General features: G+C 54.6%; 2 protein-coding genes across 5 annotated transcripts; one reads left to right on the top strand and one right to left on the bottom strand.

Annotated features, from left to right (window-relative positions):
* Window positions 1–348: 348 nt before the first annotated feature.
* On the top strand, window positions 349–22,067 carry EXOC7 (exocyst complex component 7). 4 transcript variants are annotated; one of them, XM_077163891.1, is made up of 20 exons: window positions 349–560; window positions 785–850; window positions 1,911–2,095; window positions 2,278–2,383; window positions 4,679–4,901; window positions 8,174–8,341; window positions 11,577–11,669; window positions 13,554–13,699; window positions 13,927–14,079; window positions 14,396–14,494; window positions 14,818–14,880; window positions 15,204–15,270; window positions 16,098–16,136; window positions 16,877–16,942; window positions 17,190–17,310; window positions 17,636–17,731; window positions 18,531–18,594; window positions 18,816–18,857; window positions 18,966–19,099; window positions 19,341–22,067. In XM_077163891.1, the coding sequence occupies exons 1-20, from the start codon at window positions 501–503 to the stop codon at window positions 19,441–19,443; spliced, it is 2,094 nt and encodes a 697-aa protein (XP_077020006.1). In that variant the 5' UTR covers window positions 349–500; the 3' UTR covers window positions 19,444–22,067. The 4 variants fall into 4 exon arrangements, with proteins under 4 accessions (XP_077020006.1, XP_077020008.1, XP_077020007.1 ...); XM_077163893.1 differs by lacking the exon at window positions 11,577–11,669; XM_077163892.1 differs by lacking the exon at window positions 16,098–16,136 and having other exon boundaries at window positions 350–560.
* Window positions 20,444–23,726, bottom strand: ZACN (zinc activated ion channel). Its single transcript, XM_077163252.1, has 9 exons — window positions 23,633–23,726; window positions 23,431–23,555; window positions 23,244–23,288; window positions 22,996–23,102; window positions 22,591–22,760; window positions 21,666–21,790; window positions 21,357–21,567; window positions 21,111–21,257; window positions 20,444–20,634 (listed from the first exon to the last, which is right to left on the bottom strand). The coding sequence occupies exons 1-9, from the start codon at window positions 23,724–23,726 to the stop codon at window positions 20,444–20,446; spliced, it is 1,215 nt and encodes a 404-aa protein (XP_077019367.1).
* Window positions 23,727–25,076: the final 1,350 nt, after the last annotated feature.

Genomic DNA, 25,076 nt, shown 5'->3' with positions numbered 1-25,076 from the left:
GGGCGCCTGTCTTGTGGTGCACTCCGTATGCACTCAGTGCTGGAGCATGGACCCAGCGGCCATTTGTCAAATGGCACAGTGGCGGAGTTCTCGCCTGCCATGCTGGAGACCTGGGTTCGATTCCTGGTGCCTGCCCATGCAAAAAAAAAAAAAAAAAAAAAGTCAGTCTTCCAACCGGTAAACAAGCCGAGACCGCCCTGCAGCCACGGGCAGAATGACATCGGTCGAGTACCTTCTCCGCAGGGGGAGGGAACCCACACCAGGGGGAAAGGGCTGCGCTGGAGGAACGCCACCCTTCCCAGACACACCCAAGATGGCCGCTCGCCTTGGCCCGTTACTGAGCCTCGCGCAGGCGCATTGCCACCAGCCTCTCCCAACATGGCAGCACCGGCGCGGTGCCGGGGCGGGACTAAAGACGGAAGTGGGTGTGGCAGGGACGCGACCCCCGTGGGACTGTTGGGAAAGATACTGAGGAGCCGGGAGCCGCAGGGTTGGGAGCGATGATCCCCCCGCAGGAGGCGTCCGCTCGGCGGCGGGAGATCGAGGACAAACTGAAGCAGGTGGGCGATGGTGGGGAATCGGGGGAGGAGGTGGAGGGAAAGGGGCCGAGATCCGGGCCGGGCCCCTACGCCGGGAGGAGGCGCGGGTGGGAGGGGGTGTGAGGAGATGGGTTTCAGATGAGGGGCGAGGCTGGGGGTCCGAGGACGCAGTAATCTCCCTTAGCACGCAGGAATCTCCCTTAGCCTCCGGCCTCTGGTGATGTCCTTCCCTCCGCTCCCCGTAGGAGGAGGAGACGCTGTCCTTCATCAGAGACAGCCTGGAGAAGAGCGACCAGCTCACCAAGAACATGGTGAGAAAGTGTTCAGCCGGGAGGGGCGGAGGGGAGCCTTGCTACGGGAGGTGCCGGGTACCGAGGGCCTGGTTTGGAGTGGATAGTGATGGGTTTCTCTAGCAACGATATGGTGTCTCTTACCTCCCGCCCCTCCTCCAATTTCCGCCCCATCTCTGAGGACCCGGCAGCCCCCGCTGACTTGAACTTTCTGCTTTCTGTCTAGGCTCTCCATTCTTCCTTTTCTCTTGCCACATTTAGTGAGACTGAGTAGTCCTGGTCCTGGGTCATTCTTAACTCAAGACTGTCCCGGTAGGGGTGGCATTTTGAGATTACTTTGAGATTTGAAATTACTGAGAGCATAGAAGACTCAGCCTTCACCCCCAGAGGACTTTAGGGGTAGAAGGAGCGCTTACTCCACACAGTTGTGTGATTCCAGGCAGTTGACTCTGAGCTGTAGTTGACTTGTGTACTAAAACAGTGACAATGTCAACCTCTCAACGTGACTGCGAAGGTCATATGAATGGATGCATCTTGCACAGTGCCTGGTATACAATTGTGCTCAATAAATATTCGCTTCCTTGTTTACTCCTAGCTGAGATCGTTCGGGTAGAAGTTGAATAGAAACAAACGGATTTGCATTCGGTAACACAGTGATGAAGTCCTATTTCTTGCATAATGAGATTCCCCCTTTAGAGACAGGATTTTGAAGGTGCCAGCAAATGCTTTGAGGCTATTCTGTATGAAACAACTTCCTGTTCAGTCTAGGAAAACTTCAAAGAGACCAGAAGTTGAGATTTGGCTTCAAAGGGTAGAAGAGAAGTCATCCTGGAATGATTATCTTAGGAATTAACTTGATACTTAGCTTACCTTCAAACTGACCAATTTGCGGGGGACCACCTCTTAATTGCCAGGCCTATGCTAGATGTTGGGGAGGCAGGAGTGAACAGGTAGGCCCTGTCCCTCCTTCTTGGAGCTTATTGTCTAGAAAACAAGAGAAAAGGCAGGAATTGCCAAAGACCTGCTGATGAGAAGGAAGCAGAACTGGGACCACCCTAGAGCAGAGACTTTCTCCCAACAGGTGTCTATCCTGTCATCCTTTGAGAGCCGCCTTATGAAGCTGGAGAACTCCATCATCCCTGTGCACAAGCAGACAGAGAATCTGCAGCGGCTGCAGGAGAATGTGGAGAAGACCCTGTCCTGCCTAGATCATGTCATCAGCTACTACCATGTGGCCAGTGACACCGAGAAGATCATCAGGGAGGGGTGAGCCAGGGCCGGAGGGCCACATCCCTAATGCCTCCTGGACCACCAGCTCTGGGCCTCAGAAGGGAGGGGTAGGATGTATTTAGGTCTAGTGTTAATTCTCTTCTTCTTCTTCCAAACACCATGGCCTAATCCTTCCCCTCCACTGCTCCCCAGCATGATCAGGCTCCTTTTCTTCCCAGCCCCACAGGTAGGCTGGAGGAGTACCTGGGAAGCATGGCCAAGATCCAGAAGGCTGTGGAGTATTTCCAGGACAACAGCCCGGACAGCCCAGAGCTCAACAAAGTGGTAAGGGGCCAGCAGAGTAAAGGGAGAGGGCTGGGAAACATCCCTCCCTGGTCTCATAAGGAAATACCTGGCCAGCTTAAAAGAGTATACAGTATAATAAACAAAAACATCTAGTAGAATTCAGATTCTCCAGACACTAAGATCTCTGTCTCGGAAATTATAGGCTTACATTTTTATTCTGTTTTTGTAATTTGTTTAAAGTATATATGATATAAATTTTACATTTAGTTTTTATAAATGCATTTGCGGTTTTGTGTTTATATTTTGTGTGATGTCTTTGCGTCTAAGTATTGGGGTCATTAGGACACCAGAGCAGGGTGGGAGAAGGGTTAGAAGTGAGATTTACTCTGTGTTGAGAGAATGAGAGGCTGGAGACCAGAGGAAAGGTGGGAGAGGAGGCCCCGAGACCCAAGAAGGTGAGTGGGGCCAAGAGAGTAAGAGTATTAGGGGAGGGGCCATCTGGAACACAGTCTCCTGGTGTACCTTTCTGGTGACACTACAGGTCTCACTCTGAGGTGTGTGGCTTGCCCAAAAGAAGGCATGAGCTGAAGAACAGAGATGAGAAACTGTCTTTTCTCCTGACCAAAAACTTTTGCTGAGAGCAGTGCTTCCTGGCTTTTCCCCCATCATGGCATACATCAGAAATGAGAATATTTGTGTGGCACCTGGGGACAAACTGGAAACCAGACGGTGGTCCCCGGCCACCCAAGGGCCCACCTGGCTGCCTTGAAGGCTGATGGGATTGATACCTTGGCGCTCCTATAACCCAGTGGGGACCCACCAGCTCTACCTGGTATAAACAGCTGGTGGGAGGGAGCCTGTGTCTCAGAGACTGGGATGGCAGGGACTGCAGAGCATTTTCTTCTCAAGGGTCACTCCCAAGTTTCATTCGTAGTGTGCAGAGCTCTGTACTAGAACTTGGGTGCAGGGATGGGATGGAGAAGGAGAATACATAAGATTATTAAACCGTAGATGTGGTTTAATAAGGAGAACGGGACTTACTTTTCATTTAAATGAGAAATGCTGTAATTCTTTTCTTGTTCTCTCTCTCTTTTTTTTACATCTTTATTGATATAAAATCCATCTATTTAAAGTGTAGAATTCAGTTGTTTTAGTATAGTCACAGAGTTCTGCAGCCTTCACAACAGTCAATTTTAGTACATTTCCATCATCCCCAAAAGAAATCCTATACTCTTAAGCAGTCATTCCCCTCCCCGACTCCAGCCCACTCAGCCCCTGGCAGCCACTAATCTATTTTCTGTCTCTATAGATTTGCCTATCCTGAACATTTCATATAAATGGAATCTTATAACATAGTCTTTTTTGACTAGCTTCTTTCATGTAGCATAGTGTTTTTCAGGGTTTATCCATATTGTAGCATGTATCAAAGCTTCATTCTTTTTTATGGCTGAATAATATTGTATTGTATTGATAGGCCACGTTTTGGCTGTCTGGTCATCTGTTCATGACACTAGGGTTGTTTCCACTTTTTTTGACTGCTGTGAACACTTGTGTACAAGCTCTTGTCTGGATATATGTTTTCAGTTCTTTGGAATGGAATTGCGGCGTCATGTGGTAATTCTATGTGTAGCCTTTTGAGGAACTCCCAAAGTGTTCACTGCAACAGCTGCACCATTTTATATTCCCACCAGCAATGTATGAGCGTTCCCATTTCTCCACTTCCTTGCCAACACTTGTTATTGTCCATCTTTTTTATAGCCAGCCTAGTGGGTGTGAAGTTGTATCTCATTGTTTTGATTTGTCTTTTCCTGATGGCTGATAATGAGCATCTTTTCATGTGCTTGTAGGCTATTTTTGTATCTCTGAAGAAATATCTATGTAGACTCTTTTTTTAATTGGATTATGTCCCTTATCAGATAAATGATTTGCAAATAATCTCTCCATTCTGTGGGTTTTCTTTTCACTTTCTTGATGGTATCACTTGCAGCACAAACATTTTTAATTTTGATGTAGTCCAGTTTATCTGTTTGTTCTGTTTCAAACCCTTTCTTACAAGAAGACAACAGTGCAGCAAGCAAATAATCAGCCAGTACTCACTAAGCATTTTCTTTTTGCAAAGCCCTGGCGTTTACCTGTCAGCATAAATTTTGAGAAAACCTGAGATAAAGAAATATTCAAGGAAGGTTTCCTGGTGTTTCTCCTCTGGGTTAAAGGAAATGAGGGCAGAAGCAGAGGCCCAGAATCCGGAAGAAAAAAAGCAGGACAGCAGGAGAAGGCTAGGGCCAGCTGGAAGCTGCAGCAGCAGCCGAGCTCTTCCTTCTGCTGTCCCTGCAGAAGCTGCTGTTTGAGCGGGGGAAAGAGTCACTGGAGTCCGAGTTCCGCAGCCTGATGACCCGGCACAGTAAAGTGGTTTCCCCTGTGCTCATCCTGGATCTCATCAGCGGCGAGGATGAGCTGGAGGTCCAGGAGGAGGTGCCTCTGGAGCACCTGCCGGAGGGGGTGCTCCAGGATGTGATCCGCATCTCCCGCTGGCTGGTGGAGTATGGCCGCAACCAAGGTAAGAGGCCCCAGGGGTGCTGCCACCCTGGCCGGGCCAGAGGAAGTGGAATTTTTTCCCCTCTATTTCTTCAATTCAGCTAGATTAAAAATAATAATAATAATAACAGGTTTAATAGGAAACAATAGGAGTAGTAAATCTACAGTTTAGGTATCAAACTGTGAATCTAGCCAAATCCAACCTTTTTTTTCTAGTTATCTTTTTTTTAATGCAACTTTATTGAGATATATTATATATATTCACATACCACATAAGCATCCAAATTGTATAGTCAGTGGTTTAAGTATTCTCATATAACTGTGCAGTCGTCATCGCTATAGATTTTTGAACATTTTCATTACTCAAAACAAAAATAAGCATAAAAGTAAAAAAGAACACCCAAAACATCTTATACCCCCTTTCCTCCCTCTTATTTATTGTCCTTTCTTTTCTTACTCATCTGTCCATATACTGGATAAAGGGAGTGTCAGTCACAAGATTTTCATAGTCACACCATCCGTCATACCTTCTACTCTCTATAGTTATTAAATCATCTTTAAAAATCAAGGCTATTGGATAACAGCTCAACGGTTTCAGGTATTTCCCTCTAGCTACTCCAATACTCTCCAAACTGAAAATGGATATCTGTATACTGCATACGAATAACCTCCAGCATGACCTCTCAACTCTATTTGAAAGCTCTCAGCCACTGAAACTTTATTTTGTTTCATTTCTCTTCCCCCTTTTTTTCCAAGAAGGCTTTTTCAGTCCCACAATGCCAGGGCCAGGCTCATCCCTAGGCGTCATGTCCCACTTTGCCAAGGAGATTTACACCCTTGGGAGTCATGTCCCACGTAGGGGGGAGGGCAGTAAGTTCACCTGCTATGTTGGCTTAGAGAGAGAGGCCACATCTGAACAACAAAAGAGGTTCTCTCGGGGGGACTCTTAGCTTCTCCTCTGCAGGAATATATTTTATAAGGGTAAGCCCCAAGATCAAGAGCCCAGCCCATCAAATTGGTAACCCCCAATGCTTGTGAGAATATCAGGGATTCCCCAGGTGGGGAAGTTTAATATTTCTTCCTTTCTCCCCAGTCCCTCAAGGGGACTTTGCAAATACTTTTTAATCTTCTGCCCAGATTACGCTGGGATGTATCGGGACATCACACTAACCTGTACAAACCAACAAGGTCTCATTCAGTCCCTATTCAAGGTTCTAAGAAGTTTCTGTATTCAATAAACTAACAATAGAAGTTAAATTAGAAAGCGTGTGACTGAGAATATAAATTTTGCACCAAATAAACATGTCCTCCTTTGGTCTCACACGGATTTTGAAGTTATATAGTCAATGTCATCCCTTACTCTTTAGTCTGATTTTACCTTAGTCCCACCCAGATCAGCCTCATTCATATCTCTAATTGAAGTCTGGTCACTTTTTCAGTGTTTTTAACAGTTGCTGTGGGGGGTGATGCCGACCTTCATAACTGCGGAACTCCAGCTCTGAGTCTCAGATGTCACACAAATACCCGAAATTCCAGGGAACAACCAGGTTATAACAAAGAGCTCAGCATCTCAGAATTTGGAAATAACAGTCACACCTCCAGAATAGATGTGACTGCTGCAAGAGTTTATAATCTAGGAACCTTTGCAATAGGCCTGGTAACCTATGGTCTTGGATTCAGTTCTCAGGGAGTGTTTGCACATTTTAGTTAGTCGATGTTAATGACGCATTATAATATTTGTCTTTTTGTTTCTGGCTTATTTCATTCAACATACTGTTAAGGTTCATTCTCCTGGTTGCATGCCCTACAACTTCATTCCTTGCAGCAACTCAGTAGTCCATTGTATGTATACACCACAGTTTCCCCTTCTATTCCTCAGTCATTTTACCCTTACTCCAGCTCCATCTGTTGCTAATCAAGAACACTGCCACCATAAACTCCAGCGTGCAAATATCCATTCCAGTCTCTGCTCCCAGTTCCTGCAAGTATACGCCTAACTACAGGGTTGCAGGATCATATGGCAACCCCACCCACCCACCTCCTGTGGAACCGCCACACTGCCCTCCAGAGGGCTGCACCATCTACTTCCCTACCAAAAGAGAATAGGTATATCTCTCTCTCCGCCTTTGCTCCAGCACTTGCCCTATTTTAAACAGTTTTATTCTCACATCTCATGCAGTCCAACCTGAGTAAAAAAAATCATTGGTTCCTGGTATAATCACAGAGCCATGCCTTCACCATGACAATCTGTGTGAGGACATTTCCATTTCTTCTGCAGAGAATCCCATACCCCTGCCCCATGTCCTCCACTTACTGACATTTAGCTTTGGCATATTCCCTTTCCAACCTTTTCTTTATATACCTTTTCTGTTTCTTTACTGTTTTTTTGATCAGTTGTAAAATTTTTAAATACTACAGAAAGCCTTAGGTGAAAAGTGAAAGAATACTCCCCCCCCACCCCACATTCCCTGATACCTATAGCAACACACCCCAAAGGTGAGCACCGATAAGGAGCTTTTATACCCTTCCAAAAATCTGTGCAACTCTGTGAGTGTGTGTGAGCGTGTGTGCATGAGCGGTGTGGTTATGTGTGTGAAAAAATACAGTTCCTCCTCTCCTCACTCCCGAATGGGAGCATACTGAGCGCTGTGCTACAATTGGATTTTTCCTAGTGAAATGTCTTGAGATGGTTCCACATCAGTACCTTTAGACTTGCTTTGTTCTCTTTAACAACTGCATAATGTTCCATGGTGTGGTAGAACCATCATTTCTTTACCCCGTTCTAGGAATTAAACGTATATATATTGAGTTCAGCAAAATTTTTAGAAAATGAAAATGCCAAATGATATTCCATTTGAAGCCCCTTGGCTCTCCAGACTCTTCTCTCCTCTGTTAATGTGGACATGTGCCAAGTTGTCAGAGGGCCTCACCTACTCTGCCATCCCCCGTGTTCCCGGGGGGCTGTGGCGGCAGAGCTCCTGGCTGCTGTGTATTTTACCACATGGACGTGCCCGTGGCCCCTGCCCTGTGTGGGGAGGAGCCTGAAACTTGCAGAAGTCTTGCAAAAGCTGCCTTGGGGTCAATATGGACAGCGAGTGGACAGGCTCTGACCCCTCAGCGCCCTTCACCCAGAGCCACTCCACCGTGGTCTACTTTTATTATTCCCCAAAATATTTGTTGGGAGCTGCTGAAATGGACCGTTGTCCCACAGTGGGCTCAGCTGCTGCCTCTTGTGGGAACAGGCAGAGGCTGGGACCCCTGCTGCCCCTCCTCAGATGCTCCGTCTCTCCCCAGACTTCATGAACGTCTACTACCAGATTCGCTCCAGCCAGCTGGACCGCTCCATCAAGGGCCTGAAGGAACACTTCCGGAAGAGCAGCTCTTCCTCTGGGGTTCCCTACTCCCCTGCCATCCCCAACAAGAGGAAGGACACACCCACCAAGAAGCCTGTCAAACGGCCAGGTGAGCCCCACCCTGGTCCCTCCGGCAACAGGCAGAGGCGGGCTGGGCGCCTGGGTGGCCTTTGTCTATCCCAGGGTTAGCAGTGTCTTCATGATTCCCCCACTGTAGTTACCCAGGACAGAAGGCAAGTGCTTCTGCCTCCCCCACAGCAAGGTCCCCCAGCGAATGAGGGCTCTTCCTGTGTACCCACCAGGGTTGGGGGTTCCATAGATGTCTTTGGCATGGGGAGGGGGTCACAGAGCTGTGCTTAGTTGCCTCTGTGGAGGCAGGTGGTGGGGGCATGAGGCCAGAGCCACTTGCTGACCTCCTTTCTGTCACTCTACTACTATCCTGCCAGTAGGCCAGGGTGTTGCTGCGGCCAAGACAGTGGGAGCAGGGCCCGGCTCTCTAGCCTCTGCCTTCTAGAAGACCAGGGTAGTTTGAAGTGATGTGTAGCTAAAAAGCAGATAGGGGAGTGTTTATACATTCATGGTCAATTCAGAAAGGAAAAAAAAATCCTAGGCCATCCTCTCCGAAGAACTTAGTCTGGCTTTGTGGCTTCACTGTGAAGTCAGTGCTCTGTTTGGGAAAAGTCAAGGAGGGGACAGTAGGTCAGAGAGGCCCGGGACCCAGGGCGGTCGTGTCCCAGCTGAGCGGTGAGCAGCTAATCTTGTTCCCCATCGTCATCATGTCGCCTGCAGTCTGGACCCCCAGTAAACAGCTTGGCAGGCCCGGCTACCTCTGGTGACAGAGAGGTGCTGCTGTCGGCTCAGGGAGGGGCTGGGGTAGTCCAGGGTGAGGGGCTTCTGCAGGGAACATCGGGGCCAGAAAAACCAGGGACACCAGGGTCTCCTCTGTCTCATCCCACCTAAGCCAGACCCCAGCTGCTCCTGTAGGCACATGCCCAGGCTGGCCTGTGGGCGCCACACCTCCTGACCACAGGCTTGGTGGCGACCTTGCACCCTCCAGTCCCACCCACCCCTGCCCCTTGGAGGACCAGCCTCATTCTCGCTCAGCCAGAGCGCCTGCTCCTCCAGAGGCCTCTGTTTAGGTTTGGAGAATGACCTAGTTAAGTCTGAAATGGCAGAGAGGAAGCTGCCTTCGGGGGCACAAGGGGGAGGGCTTTAGGAGAGCTGAACCTAGGACCCCCCCACCCCTCCGCTGCAGTGTGGCTGTCCTGACTACACCCCCCAAAATGTGCTGCAAACAGTAATACTTGCCTGCCTGCCAGGGCGGCCACCACCTGTGTCCCTGCATTTTCTGTGCAGGGAAGCCTCAGCAGGGTAGGGCGTGCTCCCCTTCTGTCTCTGCGAGGCCTTGGAGGCCCAGGACCCTGTCTGCAGTGCCTCCGGAGTGCTCTGGCCAGGAGGGAGAGGAGGGTCCGATCGCAGGACCCCACAGTGAACCTCACCTGCCCTTGGCTTGGAGGCACGAGAGGAGACCTCTGTGAAGCGCCCAGTGGTTTGGTGGGCTGCCAAAAGTGGCTGGAGCTTCTGGGCACAGGACAGATGCCAGGGGTGGGAGAAGCAGGCCTCGGGGACATCAGTGCTGGGCGCAGAGGAGAGGGCAGGGTGGCCTTGGGGGTAATGAGATACCTACTCCCTCATTGTCTATGCAGTGGACGCCTGATGGCTTTGGCGGCTCCTGACTCGGTGTCCCCGATGCACACCCACGCCACTGTGCCAGGCAGGCTCCTGGTGGGCCGCCTGCTGCTGGGTGTCACTAGCAGAAACCTGACGCTCAGGGGACGAGGAGGCGCGGGGGGGCCGGGGGCTGAGCAGGGCTGCCAATGTGCAGGTCCTTAGGAGCTGAGCGCGGTGTGGTGCACGTGCAGAGACCCGGGCCGCTCCAGGCTGTGCCCTTCCCTCCCCCAGCCTTTTGGGGTGCTGCTTCACTGTGCCCCAAGTGCCCGGGGTGGGGGAGGGAGAGAAGTCTCCAGGGTAGATGGACCAGAGTTAAGCTCGTGCGCCCCTTTCCCCCATTTTATTAACAAGGTAGCTGTGTGGGTTTATTTTTATTTATTTATTTTTTTTTTTAAATTTTTTATTAATTAAAAAAAAATTACAAGAAACACAAACATTACCAACACATACACTCAGCAATTCACAATATCATCACATAGTTGCATATTCATCATCATGATCATTTCCCAGAACATTAGCATCAATTCAGAAAAAGAAATAAAAAGACAACAGAAAAATATAACAAAGAAAAAAAATTTTACCGGCCATACCCCTTACTGATCCCTTTCATTGATCACTAGCATTTCAAACTAAATCTATTTTAACATTTGTTCCCCGTATTATTTATTTTTATTCCATATGTTCCTCTCATCTGTTGACAAGGTAGATAAAAGGAGCATCAGACACAAGGTTTTCACAATCTGTGTGGGTTTATTTTAAAGGTTATTTTATTTCCCTAAGTTTTCTGCCTGAGGTGTCCCAGCCCTACAGAGATGGCTCACCCAGGACACTGTGGGGGCTGCAGCTTGGATTTGATTGTTTTCACTTGTGGGACTAACTTGTTTTCTTCCCCTGTGCCAAGAGCATGTACTTGTTTCTCTGGCGCTCCCTCTGCACCCTCTGCATGGTGTCTTCTGTGAACCTCTAGTACCTTCTTGGCTTTTGAGTTTCTCCCAGTTGCTCTGGGTGGTTTGGGCAACTCCTCCGGGGTGCAGGGCAAGGCTGCCTCCATCCCAGGCCTCCCATCTGGGATGCCACTCTCCCAGGAAGCTTAGTCGCACCCCTCCCACCCACCAGCTCTGCTGCCCTCTGACCCTTGTTTGGCCTAAGTCCCAACACCAGGCGTGCTTGGAGAACCTGCCCGGATGCAGGGCCCACACCGTGGGCCCCCTGGGGGTCAGAGCAGCATCGGGAGCGCCTGCATCCCAGCACCTCATCTCTTCTGGTTGGAAGGCCTCATCTCTTTTGTTTTTGACTTCTCCTAGTGGATCTTTGGCTCATCTTATCTCCTTCACCCTCTGCACTTCCTAAAATGAACTTGAATCAGACTAACAAAAATCGATAGCAAAATCAAGAGCCCCATTTGGGGGAACCAAGTGTTTCCTTTCCTTCCTGTCCATCCTTGGGGTCTCAAGTGGTCCTGGGAAAGGGCCTGCTGGGAGAGGTGGTGCCACGGGCATGCTCACTGTTGGGGGGCCAGCGTGGGGCCCGGGGGCTGGTGAAGGGCTGCTGCTGTTTTCTCTTACTCATTTCCTAGGTCTTCTTGTCTCCTATCTGTGTGGCTCTGGTGGCAGGGACGATCCGTAAGGCTCAGAACCTTCTGAAACAGTATTCCCAGCATGGTCTAGATGGGAAAAAGGGGGGCTCTAACCTCATTCCTCTGGAAGGTAATGACCCTGTGTTCCTCTCCTGTCCCTACTCCTCCGCTGTGTGTCCACTCACTTGGCAGGGCAGAGCCTCCAGCCACCCAGGAGGGCCTCGGGAGTCACTCTGAGGGGGGCGGGAGGGACTGAATTCCCTGATAGCATCCAGCCATCCACATGTGCAGGGACCAGCCTCATCTTGGCGTCATCCTGGCTGGCTGGTAGCAGCTCTGCCCTCCCTGAGGCTCCCCATTCCCTCCCCTCCCTGTATCTGTCCTCGTCTCCTGTTTGAAACCAGAGAAAGTACTTTGTTACAGGCAGCCCTTTCACGCTCAGACCAGCAGTGGCAGGACCAAGCCAGCTTAGGTCTCCTGGCTACCCCACTCTGGTCCCAACTTTGGAAAGGAGCGTGTGTGCAACAGGGCAAACAGGGAGCCTGTAAGCCTTGCCCCTCCTGACCTCCCATCACAGAAGGGACAGCAGGTCACCTGCCCCACTGGGCCTGACCTCTGGGGGACAAACAAAGGCTGTTCCCACCCACTTGTGACATTCTCTAACTGCATTTGGGTCTCTCCCCAAATGAGGCCAAGTGGGGAAATTCCCCAGGGCCAAGCATCAGATGCTCTGCAACTGCTGGGAGCTCCTCAGCACCCTCCCCCGTCCCCCCTCAGCTTTCCCTTGGCCCGCGGGCTGGGGAATAACTCCTGAGGTTGGTCTTGGGACCCTGCAGGTCAGGCTTGAAACAGCTGTTCCTGAGATGGCTTGAAGCAGCAGGGGGCCCAGGGTCCTCCCCGACACCCCTTTCCTCCACTCCCTACTTCATCCGCCACCCCCGTAGATCCAGGGCCCCTTCCCCATACCCTGAGGGTAGCCTGCCTGGGCCCTGGATAGACTGCTGCCTGTGTTTGTGTGACCCACGTCTCGCGGGGTCACGAACTTGAGTTCCGAGTTCAGCCCCATCCGAGGCCCTGAACAACAGCACGTGCAGCTGGCCAGGGAGCACCACAGTCCAGCCCCGAGAGCAGCCTGGCCGCCCCCTGCTGTGGACCTGCCCAGGACTGCCCGCCTGCCTTCTCCTCCCTCTGGTCTCTGTCTCTTCTGGGCACAAGGTCTCCTTGCCTCTTTCCACCTGGGAGTGCCTACCTGCTCTCAGGGTCTGGAAGAAGCTGCCACTGCTCAGGAGGCAGAGGAGGAAGGCAGCTCCCTCAAGGGCTGACATCTTGACTTACGTAGCAGCTGCAAAGTTCCATGTCCTAGGGGTGCATTCTCTTACCACCTGGGACGAGACTGTTAAATCACACATCTGCCCACTGGCACCCCTGCCTGGGCCTCCAGTAGTGGGAGCCTGTCTCTTCCTGGCACAGCTAATAACCAAGGGGGACTCCCTACCATTACTTCCCACTTGCCCCTATGCCAACCAGCCTCATAGGGCCGTCCTGCACCCCCCAGAGGCCTGGCCCTGCCAACTGCCTTCAAGGGCCCAGCATTTGCTCAGGTGCATGCACGGGGCCCGCCTCCCTCCCAGGCTGCCCTCTCTCCGGTGCAGTTCAGCGTCCTCGCCTTGGTGGCCAGGCACACACGATCCGGGAAGCTGACGTAGGGTTCTTTCCTCCTTATCCTTTTATCCTTGACTCTTCCCTGTCTGGTATCTGCTACTCTGAGACTTAAAATCCTGTCTGTGGCAGAGCTGAAAATGAAGGTGGGACAAAGGCTGGCCCCAGCTCCTGCTTTCCCCTGGCACCTGGATGGGCCAGATGTTGTCCTCGTGGCTTTCTGCCCCAGAACAGTTGCCCTCTTCCCCTCTGCTGTGGGCTGGGCCGCAGACCTAGCAGCTGGGGAGAACCCCGGTCCCCAGCAGGGAGAGTGGCCACTCCCCGACCAGTGCTCAGGGTGCTGCTGTCCTTTTAGGGAGGGACGACATGCTGGATGTGGAGACTGACGCCTACATTCACTGTGTCAGCGCCTTCGTCAGGCTGGCCCAGAGCGAGTACCAGCTGCTGAGCGACATCATCCCCGAGCACCATCAGAAAAGGACCTTCGACTCCCTGATACAGGTCTTGGCCCTCCCCGCCCCACGGGCCCCAGCCAGTATGTCCCAGCAGGAGCTGTCCCTACAGAATCGTGAGGCTGGAGCCCGCCTTGCTCTGTACCTCTCAGTTAGAGCCTGGGAGTGTCTCCTGGGTCATGTGTCACCTCCCAGTTGCCCCCTCTCTGCCACAGAGGGCTCGTTCCCCACATGCCCCTCTGCCCTCCCTGAGCCATCGCTCTGGCCCTCTCCTAGGATGCGCTGGATGGGCTCATGCTCGAGGGGGAAAACATCGTGTCCGCCGCCCGGAAGGCCATCATCCGGCACGACTACTCCGCCGTGCTCACCGTCTTCCCCATCCTGCGGCACCTCAAGCAGACCAAACCCGAGTTTGACCAGGTGCTCCAGGTGTGAGCAGAGAGGCCCTCGGGGACGTGGGCGGGAGGAATCCTGCTGCCTGGCATGCCCACCAACGCCCCCAGCTCTCCCCGAGAGCCCAACTCTGGGCCCCCAAACCTCTGCTCCAAGAACAAGCTGAGCAGCAGCCACAGGGGCCTGGGGAAGTGGAGCGTCTTACGGGGCGGGGGGGGGAGCTGGCGGTTCCCTCTGCCCAGGGTGGGGGGCAGGGAAGCAGCCAGGCAGGGAGCCGGGCTCTCACAGGGCCTGCTGCAGAGGGCACGGGGTGGGGGCTCTGGCCAGCGTGTGCAGTGCTGCACTTCCTCAGGGCACGGCTGCCAGCACCAAGAACAAGCTGCCCAGCCTCATCACATCCATGGAGACCACTGGAGCCAAAGCCTTAGAGGACTTTGCAGACAACATCAAGGTGCGTGCTCACCCTCCCTCTGCTCCCCCGGGAGCCTGATCTGAGAACAGGTGGCAGGGGCCATGGGCTTCCTTGTAGGGACGCTGGCTGCTGCTGCTTTCCCGCCCATACCCATTTGTTTCCTTGCTTTCCCAGCGGGCCCCAGAGCCCTCTGAGGCTGGAAGCTCCTGCCTCCCATTTCCATCTTGTCCTTCTTGCTCAGCCATTGTGCCTAATACCCGTCTACCAGGAGGCAGTGCCATGAGCAGGCCAGACAGGTGTGGGTAGGCCCTGGGCCTTCCTAGGAGCCATGTGGAACCAGGGCTCTTATTTGTGCCTCACAGAATGATCCGGACAAGGAATACAACATGCCCAGGGACGGCACCGTGCACGAGCTCACAAGCAACGTAGGTGCTGCCTGAGGACACCTGGTGGGAGGTGGAGGGACTGGGGCCACCAGCACCAGCAAAGGCCCAGTCTGGCCCCGAGCCCCACTCCATGTGAGTGAAGGCAGCTGGCAGCGTGGACTAGGAGGTACATGGCATCTCCAGCCGGCAGGGCCTTCCCTGGCAGCCTGAAGCCGAAAGCCTTGCACCAGGCAGATGCCTGGCCCTGGACTGCCCTGTGTGGCCGGAAGGATACCTAGTGGGAGGCGGTCACACCATTGATGGAGCTGTGGCCATTCAACCTGTTTCTTGGACCTGTTTTCTTCCCCCATCCCCCACCCCAGGCCATCCTCTTCCTACAGCAGCTTCTGGACTTCCAGGAGACAGCGGGTGCCATGCTGGCCTCCCAAGGTACTTGGCACCTCTCAGTCCGGGCCCTTCCCCCACCCTGCACCCTAGGTCCCTCTTGTCTGGAGAGTGGGGTTAGGCCTTCCAAGAAGACTGCCCACCCTGGGTCACAGTGAGGAGATTCACCCAGCCCTGCAGGGCAGGATGGAAACACAGCCTGCAAAGGGCCCCCCAGCCAGTCAGGGCCTCCCAGCTGAGGATCCAGAGTGAGCTGTGACTGTCCTTTTTGAGATTGTGACCTCCCAGCCCCTCCCCCCAGCTTCTTTTACCATCCTCACCCTTGGGAATGGCACTCACTTGTTAGAGGGCACCCTGCCTACCCCTACTCCCTCCCTCCATATTCCCCACCTCCTCTGTGCTCTCCTGTCCTACTGAATCTCACTCGCTGACCCTTTCAGAGGGCTGGCACCTCAGGGCTCCGCCACATGGTATCTTCCACCAAATACTGCCCGGTGTCTGGAAGAACGTGGGAGGTGGCGTGTGAGGGGGTGGGTGGGGGTGGGGGTGAGCGCATTTCTGGGCTGTTCTAAGCCCTGAGAATCAGCCCAGCTGGATGAGACCCCAGGGTCTTCCTTTCTCCCCCGATGTTGGGGGCAAGGAGCCGAGTGGCAGCCTCTGGCCTGCAGTCCTCCAGATCCCCAGTTTCCAGCATGTTCCCCGGGCTTCAGAGGGCCAGTCCGGGTATGTCCTTGTCTGTGTTCTGGCTGCGTGGGGTGAGTCTGCTGGACATGGGGTGCCACAGCTGTCTCTAACCTGTTTTTGCACTTTGCACCTTTCTCCCTTCTTGTTTCTCCCTCCTTGCCCTCTGCGCACTGCCTTTCACTCCGTAGTTCTTGGGGACACATACAATATTCCTTTAGACCCCCGAGGTAAGCAGTGGGGCCTGCGTCCCTGTCGTCCCCTCTGAAGCCCCGTGGGTGAGGTTCCCTGGGGACAGACGCTCAGGACCTGTTTGGGAGTGGGGCGCATAGTAAATGTCGGCTCTGTCAGAGTGCTTTCAACTCTCTCAGCTCCCTTCAGTTACTCTGTCTCTGAGCCTCTCTAGGCAGCACCCTACAGTGGCCGGTACCCCAAGCATGCCTCCAGGCTCATCCAACCCCCTGCCCCCTTCCTACTCCTCTGCCCTCCCCCCCGCCTTGGCCCTATACTCTGTGCAGGCAGCAGGTTCCCTCTGTTAGGAAGGGCCTGGTGGAGGGGTTGTGGGGAGTGTGGGGAGAAGGTGGAGAGGCCGTGTGGAGCCCGTCCTAAAGCTAACTGTTGACAACTGGGGTGAGTGGGCCTCGTACACACCACTCAGCATGGGTCAGGGCTGGGGGTGGGCAGAGAGGTTGATGCCCCACTCCCATCCTGTCACGGGCCAACTCCTTAACCACCACCCCCACAGTAGAGGGGCTTGCCCTGGTTCTAGAACAGTCTGAGCCCAGTGCTCCCTGCAGCAGGAAGGAGTCTATGACCCAGCAGGGACCCAGCTCTACCTCTGGAGCTGCTGTGTCCCATCTGCCTGAAAAGGGCTCAAGGGCCTCTCTCTCCAGGTCTCCTCGGGTATTTCCGTGGGCTGAGGGAAGGACTTCCCCGTTGCCGCTGTGTAACAGGCCTTCTCTTCTCACAGAGACCAGTTCTTCAGCCACCAGCTACAGCTCTGAGTTCAGCAAACGACTCCTCAGCACCTACATCTGTGAGTGTCCTCTTTAGCCCGTGCAGCCGCTGATACCTGTCTTCCCTGCCCTTGCCTTTCCCGCTCCTTCGTGCCCACTCCACCTGTTCACAGCTCCCTCTCCTCAGCCTCTCCTGGCCTTTGGAGCTGCCATCAACCTCTAGTTCAGGGGCCAAAGGGAGAGGGCCAAGGGCTCCTGTGGGCCGTGGGGTCAGGTATAGGGATTGGGAACAAGCATAGTGGCCTGGCTGCGTTCTTCCCTGCGCAGGTAAAGTCCTGGGCAACCTGCAGTTGAACTTGCTGAGCAAATCTAAGGTGTATGAGGACCCAGCTCTGAGCGCCATCTTCCTGCACAACAACTACAACTACATCCTCAAGTCCCTGGAGAAGTGAGTGGCTGCAGTCTGGCCTGCCACTCACTGTTATTGGACAGATAAACCAGTGTTAACTTGCCTTTATGCCCTCCTGTAGGCCCACTGGGGCTGGCTGTGTCCCCTGTATCTCTCTTCTCATGGGTACTGGGCAAGGGGCTATACTCTATCAAGTCCCAGGACCCGGGGCGGTAGGGGCACTGCTCTCACAGAGCTCCAGAAGATCAGGGTGGGATGGGGGAAAGCTGTGTCTCTGACATCCTAGTATTGCTGCGGAGGCCGGCTGCCATCAGTCCCTTGGAACCAGGTCTCTTTCTGTGCTCCCTCCGCTCTCTTGTCCCAGATCTGAGCTGATCCAGCTGGTGGCTGTGACCCAGAAGACTGCAGAGCGGTCTTATCGGGAGCACATTGAGCAGCAGATCCAGACTTACCAGCGCAGGTGAGAGGCAGGGCCCCCCCCCCAGTCCACCCCCACTCATCTACCCAGTCCCCCCCACTCTGAGCCTCAAGACACTGGCCCCTGTTGGGGTAGGCTCAGTAATCGGGGACTTCTGGCCTATGGGTCCCTCCCATAAAATAAGCCTCCACTTATTTTTGTCAAAGCCATGGGGACAGAGAGAGATGCTCCCCTCCCCACCCCACCCCCATGCTTCCCAGGGGCTGCTATAGCCGGCCTCTTCAGAGGGCATCTATCATGTGCTAAGGCTAAGAATGTGTCAGGTGAGGATAATGTTTAGCCCAAGAGAACAGCGGGGTTGCAGGAAACTGCTGACTGATTTATTTGCTGAGAAGTGAAGCCTCTTTGCAGTGTGGCTCTGCTTCCCTGCCCCTGATCTCCCCGAGTTGTTTCTCCCTGTGTGAGTTCCTTCCTTTCCAGCATGTCTCCCTCTTCCTTTCTGTTGATCTCTCCTTTGCTCCTTCCTTCCTTTTTCATCTGTTTCTCTATCTCAGTTTGCCACGATAGAGATCTGAAGTGTAATTTCAGGTATTCATATTTCAGCATTTGTTGAATGCCATTTCCTTTTCTTAGTTTTTAAAGCTAGCAACTTAAACATTTTTATCTTCCCAAGGCAAAATCTCAGGTGTTTATTGTCTAGTTGTGACCCAAATCGATTCCTGTCCCCACCTACCCCACCCCCACCTAGATGAGGAGTTTTAAAAAAAAATCCAGGCCAGGGGAAGAAGCTGCCCAAGGGCTGTCCCTCCTTTGCCCTCACGCTCCCCTCCCTGCTTGGCAGTTGGTTAAAGGTGACTGAATACATCGCCGAGAAGAATCTACCTGTGTTCCAACCTGGAGTCAAGGTGGGCCAGAGGCCTGGGATGGGAAGGGTGGTTAGCAGATGTGGTACTTTTGTCTCATCTCTGGGAGAAGATGGGCAGGTATCACCCGGGGATCAGAGAGCAAAGGATGCCTGTGCCTTCAGGGCTGTGGGGCAGGCTGGGGGCGGGCTGTCGGAACAGGCCAGGCAGGGCCGTCCTGCTCTGAGGGACGCTTTCTCTGCCCTCTCTCCTCGGACCCCCAGCTCCGGGACAAGGAGCGGCAGATGATCAAAGAGCGTTTTAAGGTGAGTTGGGACCCTGCTCTGCCACTCCTTGCTGCTGCTACAGCTGTGGTCACACAGACCCAGACGTTTGTCTCTGCGTCCCTTCTGCGTCTGCCTTTTGGGCATCAGGGCTTCAATGATGGCCTTGAAGAACTGTGCAAGATCCAGAAGGCCTGGGCTATTCCAGACACAGAGCAGAGGGACAAGATTCGCCAGGCTCAGAAAAACATTGTCAAGGAGACCTACGGAGTCTTTCTGCACAGGTGAGCCCTGCACGCCCCCTTCCCGGGCCCTGCACCCTTACCTCCCCCAGCTGGGCCGCTGCACCCTTTTCTTCCTCAAGACGAAGTAAGGGGTGGCAGGTTTGGGCAGCACATCCGGTGTCCTGCCTCCCTCAGAAGTACCCTGCACCATTCCTGAGGCCTTCCCAGGAGCACCTTGGGCTGAGGGTGGAGCTCAGGTCAGGGAGGCCGTCCCCTTCCTCTGACCTCGGTACCTGGCCAGGTATGGCAGCGTGCCCTTCACCAAGAACCCGGAGAAGTACATCAAGTACCGTGTGGGCCAGGTGGGCGACATGATCGACCGCCTTTTTGACACCTCCGCCTGAGCCTGCCTGCCTGGTTCTGCCAGACTCACCCTGTCATTGGACAGATAAACCAGTATTAACTTGCCTCTGGGCCGGGTGAGTTTGAAGTCCTTTGGGACAGGGACATTTCTCCACCGCCCCAGCGAGGAGTCCTGTCCCTGAGCCCTCTGGTCCTGCAGTCCCCATTCCCCATCAAACCAGCATACCCCACCCCCCCAAGATGCCAGGTCCCTCTGCGCCTGTGTTTTGTGACTCTGACTGCAGCCTGCAGGAGCCACCTGATGGTTTCTGATACAGGAAAGGTGAGAGAAAGAAGACAGAGGCTTTATGGCCTTCATGCGTACCAGGAGCAGGAGGGCAGAACGACCCTACTTCCTGCCTGGAGCAGAGCTGGGGACTGAGAACTCCCCTTCAGCCCAGAAATGTGAGGGGCTCAGAGGGGGATACAGAAAAAGCAAGCTGAATTGACCGCTCTCTCTGCATTTAGTGCAGACAGTGCAGACTTTTTGCCTGCAGTCCTGAGTGTCCTCTCTCCACGCCGTCTGCTGCAAAAGGGAGCAGAGGATAAGCTCTCACCCACCCTCTGTGACCGACTCCTAGGCCCCGACTCCCCAGCACCAGCAGCAGTGGCTTCAGAGAAACAATCAGGCTCTATGGGTGTGGGCTGGGTGACAGATGGACAGCAGTGGGAAGTTCAGCAGGGTGGGGTTCACGGGTGTGAGGCAAGGCCCCACCTACTTAGGACAAGAGGGAAGAGCCAAGTCCAGTAAAGACAGACCCTCAAGGTGTACTTGCACTTGGGTGAGGGGTTTATTTTACTCTCTTTGCTTGCATGTTAATAAAGGGGAGCATTCGGGGTGGCCCAGGGTCCCAGTGGGGTTAAAGAAGAGCAGAACCTCTTCCCCCTTTCTCCAGTGGCCCCACTGCACCCTCCCTCCTGTTTCCCCCGAGCCAGCGGAAAGCAGACTGCGTCATCAGGGCTACAGCCACCGGCATTCTGTGCCCTCCTTGTGCCATCCCGTTAGGGCCGGGGCCGCCCGCCGTGGGGTGCAGTCTCACCAGCGGCGGGCTCGGACTTGCACGTGGCCCATATCCACAGTCCAACGAAGACGAATTGGCTGCACACGACCCCGGCCACATATACCCGGAAAAAGATGTGATCAGCAGCCTCAGCCCAGCTTCTTCTAGACCCCTTTACTCTTCTGGGGGATTCTGTGGGGAAGAGGTGTGAGGATGGGAGCACTTCCTCAGGGTGCACCTACCGTGTTCTCCCTCAACAGATGGGTGGACCCGAGGGGTTGCTAGCCTGAATATTCTCCTGTCCTGAGATTCATAACTCACTGCTTATTTAGGTTTGGAACATTCTAAGCCAATTTCAGTTGAAGAAACACCCACTTAGAGAGACTCTGTAAGACCTGGAGTTATCTTGGGGAGTCTGAAGTCACCCCTGGCCTTCAGGGAGGCAAAGCCTGCTCCCTGCTCCAGACCCAGGCCCCAGGCCCAGGCCCAGGGCCAGGAGAGTCAGCAGGGTGAATGCAAGGAGGCGCCGACCGACCGCGGCCTGGTGACCCTGACCCCCAGCCCCCACCCCACATGTGCAGCCCTGTCAGACCTGCTCCTCGGCCACATTCCCACCCCCTGCTTCCTGCAGAAGGGGCCTCAGCCACCCTCCCTGAGTCCGTGCCCACCTGCAGGAGAAGGCCCTGGCTTCCCACAAGCCTGCTGTGCCTCTCCTGGGGCTGGGCTGGGGCTGCTCTTGGCCAGCAGCCCGGCCAGCAGCACGGTCTCCACAGTGCTGAGGAAAAGCAGCAGCAGCAGGACGGTGAAGTAGTGAACTGCAGGTGGGAAGCAGGGAGGGAAAGTTAGGGCCGCGTGGAAAGAGGCAAGCCCGGGACACAGTGTTCGGCACCGGGTTGGGTGAGGATGGGGCTTACTGAGCATTGGGTTGCAGGACGTGGAGCTGGGCACAGCCTGCACCAGGGAGGAATGGAAGACCAGGTAGCCCAGCAGCAGGGTCACCTTGTAGGCAATGCGCTCAATGTTCCGGAGAGGCAGCAGCCCCCCACACACATCGGCCCACAGCAGCGCCTCCCCAGGTACCAGCAGCGCCATGACAGCCTTGAGTGCTGTGTTCTGCAGGCGCAGCTGGAGGGAGAAAGGTGGGGCTTTCCGGGGATGCAGAGGCCGGGGCTCTGCTTACTTCCCCCCTCCCGGATCAGCCCTCTGCCGGCCTCCTGACTCACCGTCACCTGGAAGCAGGGCACCAGCTTCTGGGGTGGGACCTGGATTTTCAAATCCCGAACGACATATTCCCTCTTGATGCCCACAATTTCGTTCACTACCTGGGCCTGGAACTCTAACTCCATCACTGTAAGGGGATGAAAATGGTGAACTAGGAAGGAGAGTCCCTGCCCCCCACGCTCCTCTCTTGGAACTTGGGGCAAGGACAAAGTGGAGCTCAGGCATGATGGAGACTTTTGAAGGCTGCTGAGGGGCAGACTTAGAGAGGAAACGGCTCCAGGTGGGGCTTCTCAAACCTTGTTTTGCGGCACCCCAACCAATATCCAGTTAGAGGAAGGACACTTAACAGATTCATAGATAAATTTTCACTGTAAAAATAAATGCACCTTGCAAGACTTCAGCAAGGGGCGGTGGTCACAGTCATCATTTGGTCTGTTACCTGACACCTCAAATACTAGGATGTGTGGGGCAGCAGCTGTGGTCTTTCTAGGAGGGAAGGGAGGTAAGAAGGGTGGCACTTATCTGCCAAGTTGAATGTCACCTGATTGGTCTGTGGAATATTTACTGGGTGGCTACACCTTTAGGACGTTTCCAGGAGAGAGGGTGTGGAGACCTTAGCTCTGGGTGGGCTATGAGTAGCCTAGTCCCTGCAGTTTGGTCCTGGGCTGTTGAGGGCAGCTGCTCTGAGGTAGCTTAGGAAGGGGAGATTGAAGTGACCTGGTCCCACAGAATCGTGGGACTGCTGTAAAATCCAGAACTGAGACCTCAGAGGAGGGCCATGGGGCTATGGCTGAAGACAGCCGGGAGATGGGGCTGCCATTTGGGAGGTGGAAGGTGAGAAGCACAGACTAAGGGTCCTGGGCCAGACATTTGCTAGAACCCAGGTCTCCCTCTGCCCTCTCCCCCGGGCCCCTATCCCCTGTGCACCGGTGTTGCTGAGAGCATAGAAGCTGAGGCTGCAGTCACTCTGGTCCCGGGGAAAGCGGAGGAGATCAAAGTTGCAGTTGGTCTCTGTGGTGAGGGCCAGGTAGAGCTCCACGTGGCCGTCCTGTTCCACTCGGGCCGGGGGACTCTGGTCCTGCCAGTCCACCCAGAGGCTGCAGGGAAAGGCCCACAGCTGGAGGCCCAGCCCCTTCTTGGATTGAGATGCCAGAGAACCGGCCTTCACCCTCTTGTGATCCGGTTCAGTTAGGGAGAGGACAGTGTAGGTGGGAGTGAGTGGGTTGGGGCATGGTCTGGGCGCCCCCAGGATCAGGAAGATGGCTAAGTGGTAGTTGGGGAAGTGGGGGGCAGAGGGTTAGTTTTCTGGGAAAGAGCTCCTAGCTCGCTCACGCTTCCTGGATGGAGAGTTCTGGTGTCCAGAGTGAGTCCCAGGGCAGCGTGACCGTGCTCCGCGGGTGCACACTCGCGTTCCAGGCCAAGCGAGTATCCAACCAGGACTGGGAACACAGAGGTGTCACTGAGGCTCCCGGCTCCACAGATGCATGCCCGGTAGCTCAGAGGGCTGAGGAATGCCCACAGTCCTGAGCTGGACTCAAGAGTTGGCTTTGCCCACCCCTTGCCCCGGGAGTGGCACTTACCAGCCGAAGCAGCAGCACGGAGGAGAGTGTGTACCGCAGGATGTCCTGGTAGAGAGTGACAGCGCGTCACCACTGGGGTGGGCACTGCACAGCAAGAGTAGATGCAGTCCCCTAAGCCTCCAGGTCTGAGTGCTGCCCCATCCCCTGCTTGGCACTTGGGCCCCTCTCCCTCCCGCGTGGCGCTCACCACGTTAAACACGTTAGACATGAACACTTGCACGTTGACAAGCAGGGGCGCGCTCCCGTTGTCCGGGATCTGCATGGCTTCCCAAGTCTTCCGGGGCAAGTCAAGGCCAAAGGAAGCTGGCTGGACTGAGAGATGAGGTTGCAGTCACCCGAGTGCTTGGGACCCAAATCCCAAAGCTCTCCACCTCACACCCTCCACCTACCAGCTGACGGGGCGTGGAGACTGCGTCCCTGGACCAGGGGCTGGGTGGTGCCAAGCCAGAGAAGGGTGAGATGGAGCAGGAGCCGCTGGGCCATCATGGGCAGCTGCGCCAAAAGGGCCAGATGGGGCCAGAACACCTAAGCTACAACCTCTATTCCAGTCACTTCTCTCCGGGTCTGGGCAGCTGGTTGGAGGCTTCCTGCAGAGACCCAGAGGCCTTGGACTTGGCAACCGCCTCCCTCCCAGGTTCCGCAAATACCTGAGAACAAAGCCCAGGCCCCAGCCCTGCCAACCCTGCACCTGCTGTGGCTTCCCTGTCCCGCTCCATTTACACCACCTGGGACCCACTGCCACATTCGAGGGCTGCTCTGTGGGACCTGGCAGGTGCCTGACCCCCACCTCTCCCCAACTTGGTCCTTCCATTCAAGGCAGGCGACCATAGGCCTCCACTGCATTTCCACTGGTGGTTGCACATCTGGTTATGTATCCAATCACCGGGCTATGAGAAATGGCCTCACACTCGAGAGCTTCCTTGCCTATCCTTAAACACTGAAGGGATGCTCTGCTCTAGAGCTCGGGGACAGGCCGAGGCCAGCTCATGAACACTTGCTGGGGGGTGGGGTGGGGGAGGTGGTTCTCAGTCGGCTCCAGCCCAGCAGTGCCTTAGAGCCTCTTCTCTGCCTGGAGCAGAACCAGTCAGTGGGGCGGCTTTCTTGGCCCCGGGGAACTGAGCCGTGGGAGAGTTCATCCAAGCCCAGCTGCAGCGAGGGGAGAAAGTCCCAAGGGTGAAAGTGGGTGGGTGCTGAGGAGGGCGCGAGGCTCGAAAGAGCCCAGGGAGCTACAAAGAGGCAAGGGCCCCCACAGCGCACACCAATGCAACTAGAGGCACCAGTAGCATGTGCGTCTGTTATTGACCAACTTCATCAAGTGCTCTAAACACTTCGCGGGCTACTGTCGCACGAACTGGGGGCTGCTGGCTCCGATCTATGTACACCTGGCGCCTCCCACGATCGCCCGAGCCGGTTAGGGGTTTTTGAGCCGGGGCCCTAACCCAGCTGCCCGTGCAGCTCAGCAAATTTCCTTGCACCCATCCATCTGGAGACAAACACACACACACGCGCGCGCGCGCGCGCGCGCGAAGTTGCAGAGGCTTTTTCCCACCACCGGTGCCTCAAGACAATGAGAGATGCTGAGACAGCGCGACACTTCGCGTGGAAAGGTTTGCGTGTTTTATTAATACCAAACTGCCCACCTCACCATCTCCCGACCTCTGACTTTAACTCTTTAACACCCAAGTGTACACTCAGATCCCGTTCCACGCCCGTTCCGGCGGGACCAAAAGGCGCCCGAGAGCGTCTTGAGTTAACATGACCTGAGGGCACCGGGTCCGCTGCGCGCCAGAGGTAGCGGAGCGTGCGCGCGTGGGTCAGGCCGAGCCTCAGCAC

This window comes from Tamandua tetradactyla, chromosome 6 (genome assembly GCF_023851605.1).
Source record: "Tamandua tetradactyla isolate mTamTet1 chromosome 6, mTamTet1.pri, whole genome shotgun sequence".
NCBI classification, from domain to species: Eukaryota; Metazoa; Chordata; class Mammalia; order Pilosa; family Myrmecophagidae; genus Tamandua; species Tamandua tetradactyla.
The sequence above is the reverse complement of the archived record's forward strand: the minus strand, read 5'-3'. Positions and strand labels throughout refer to the sequence as shown.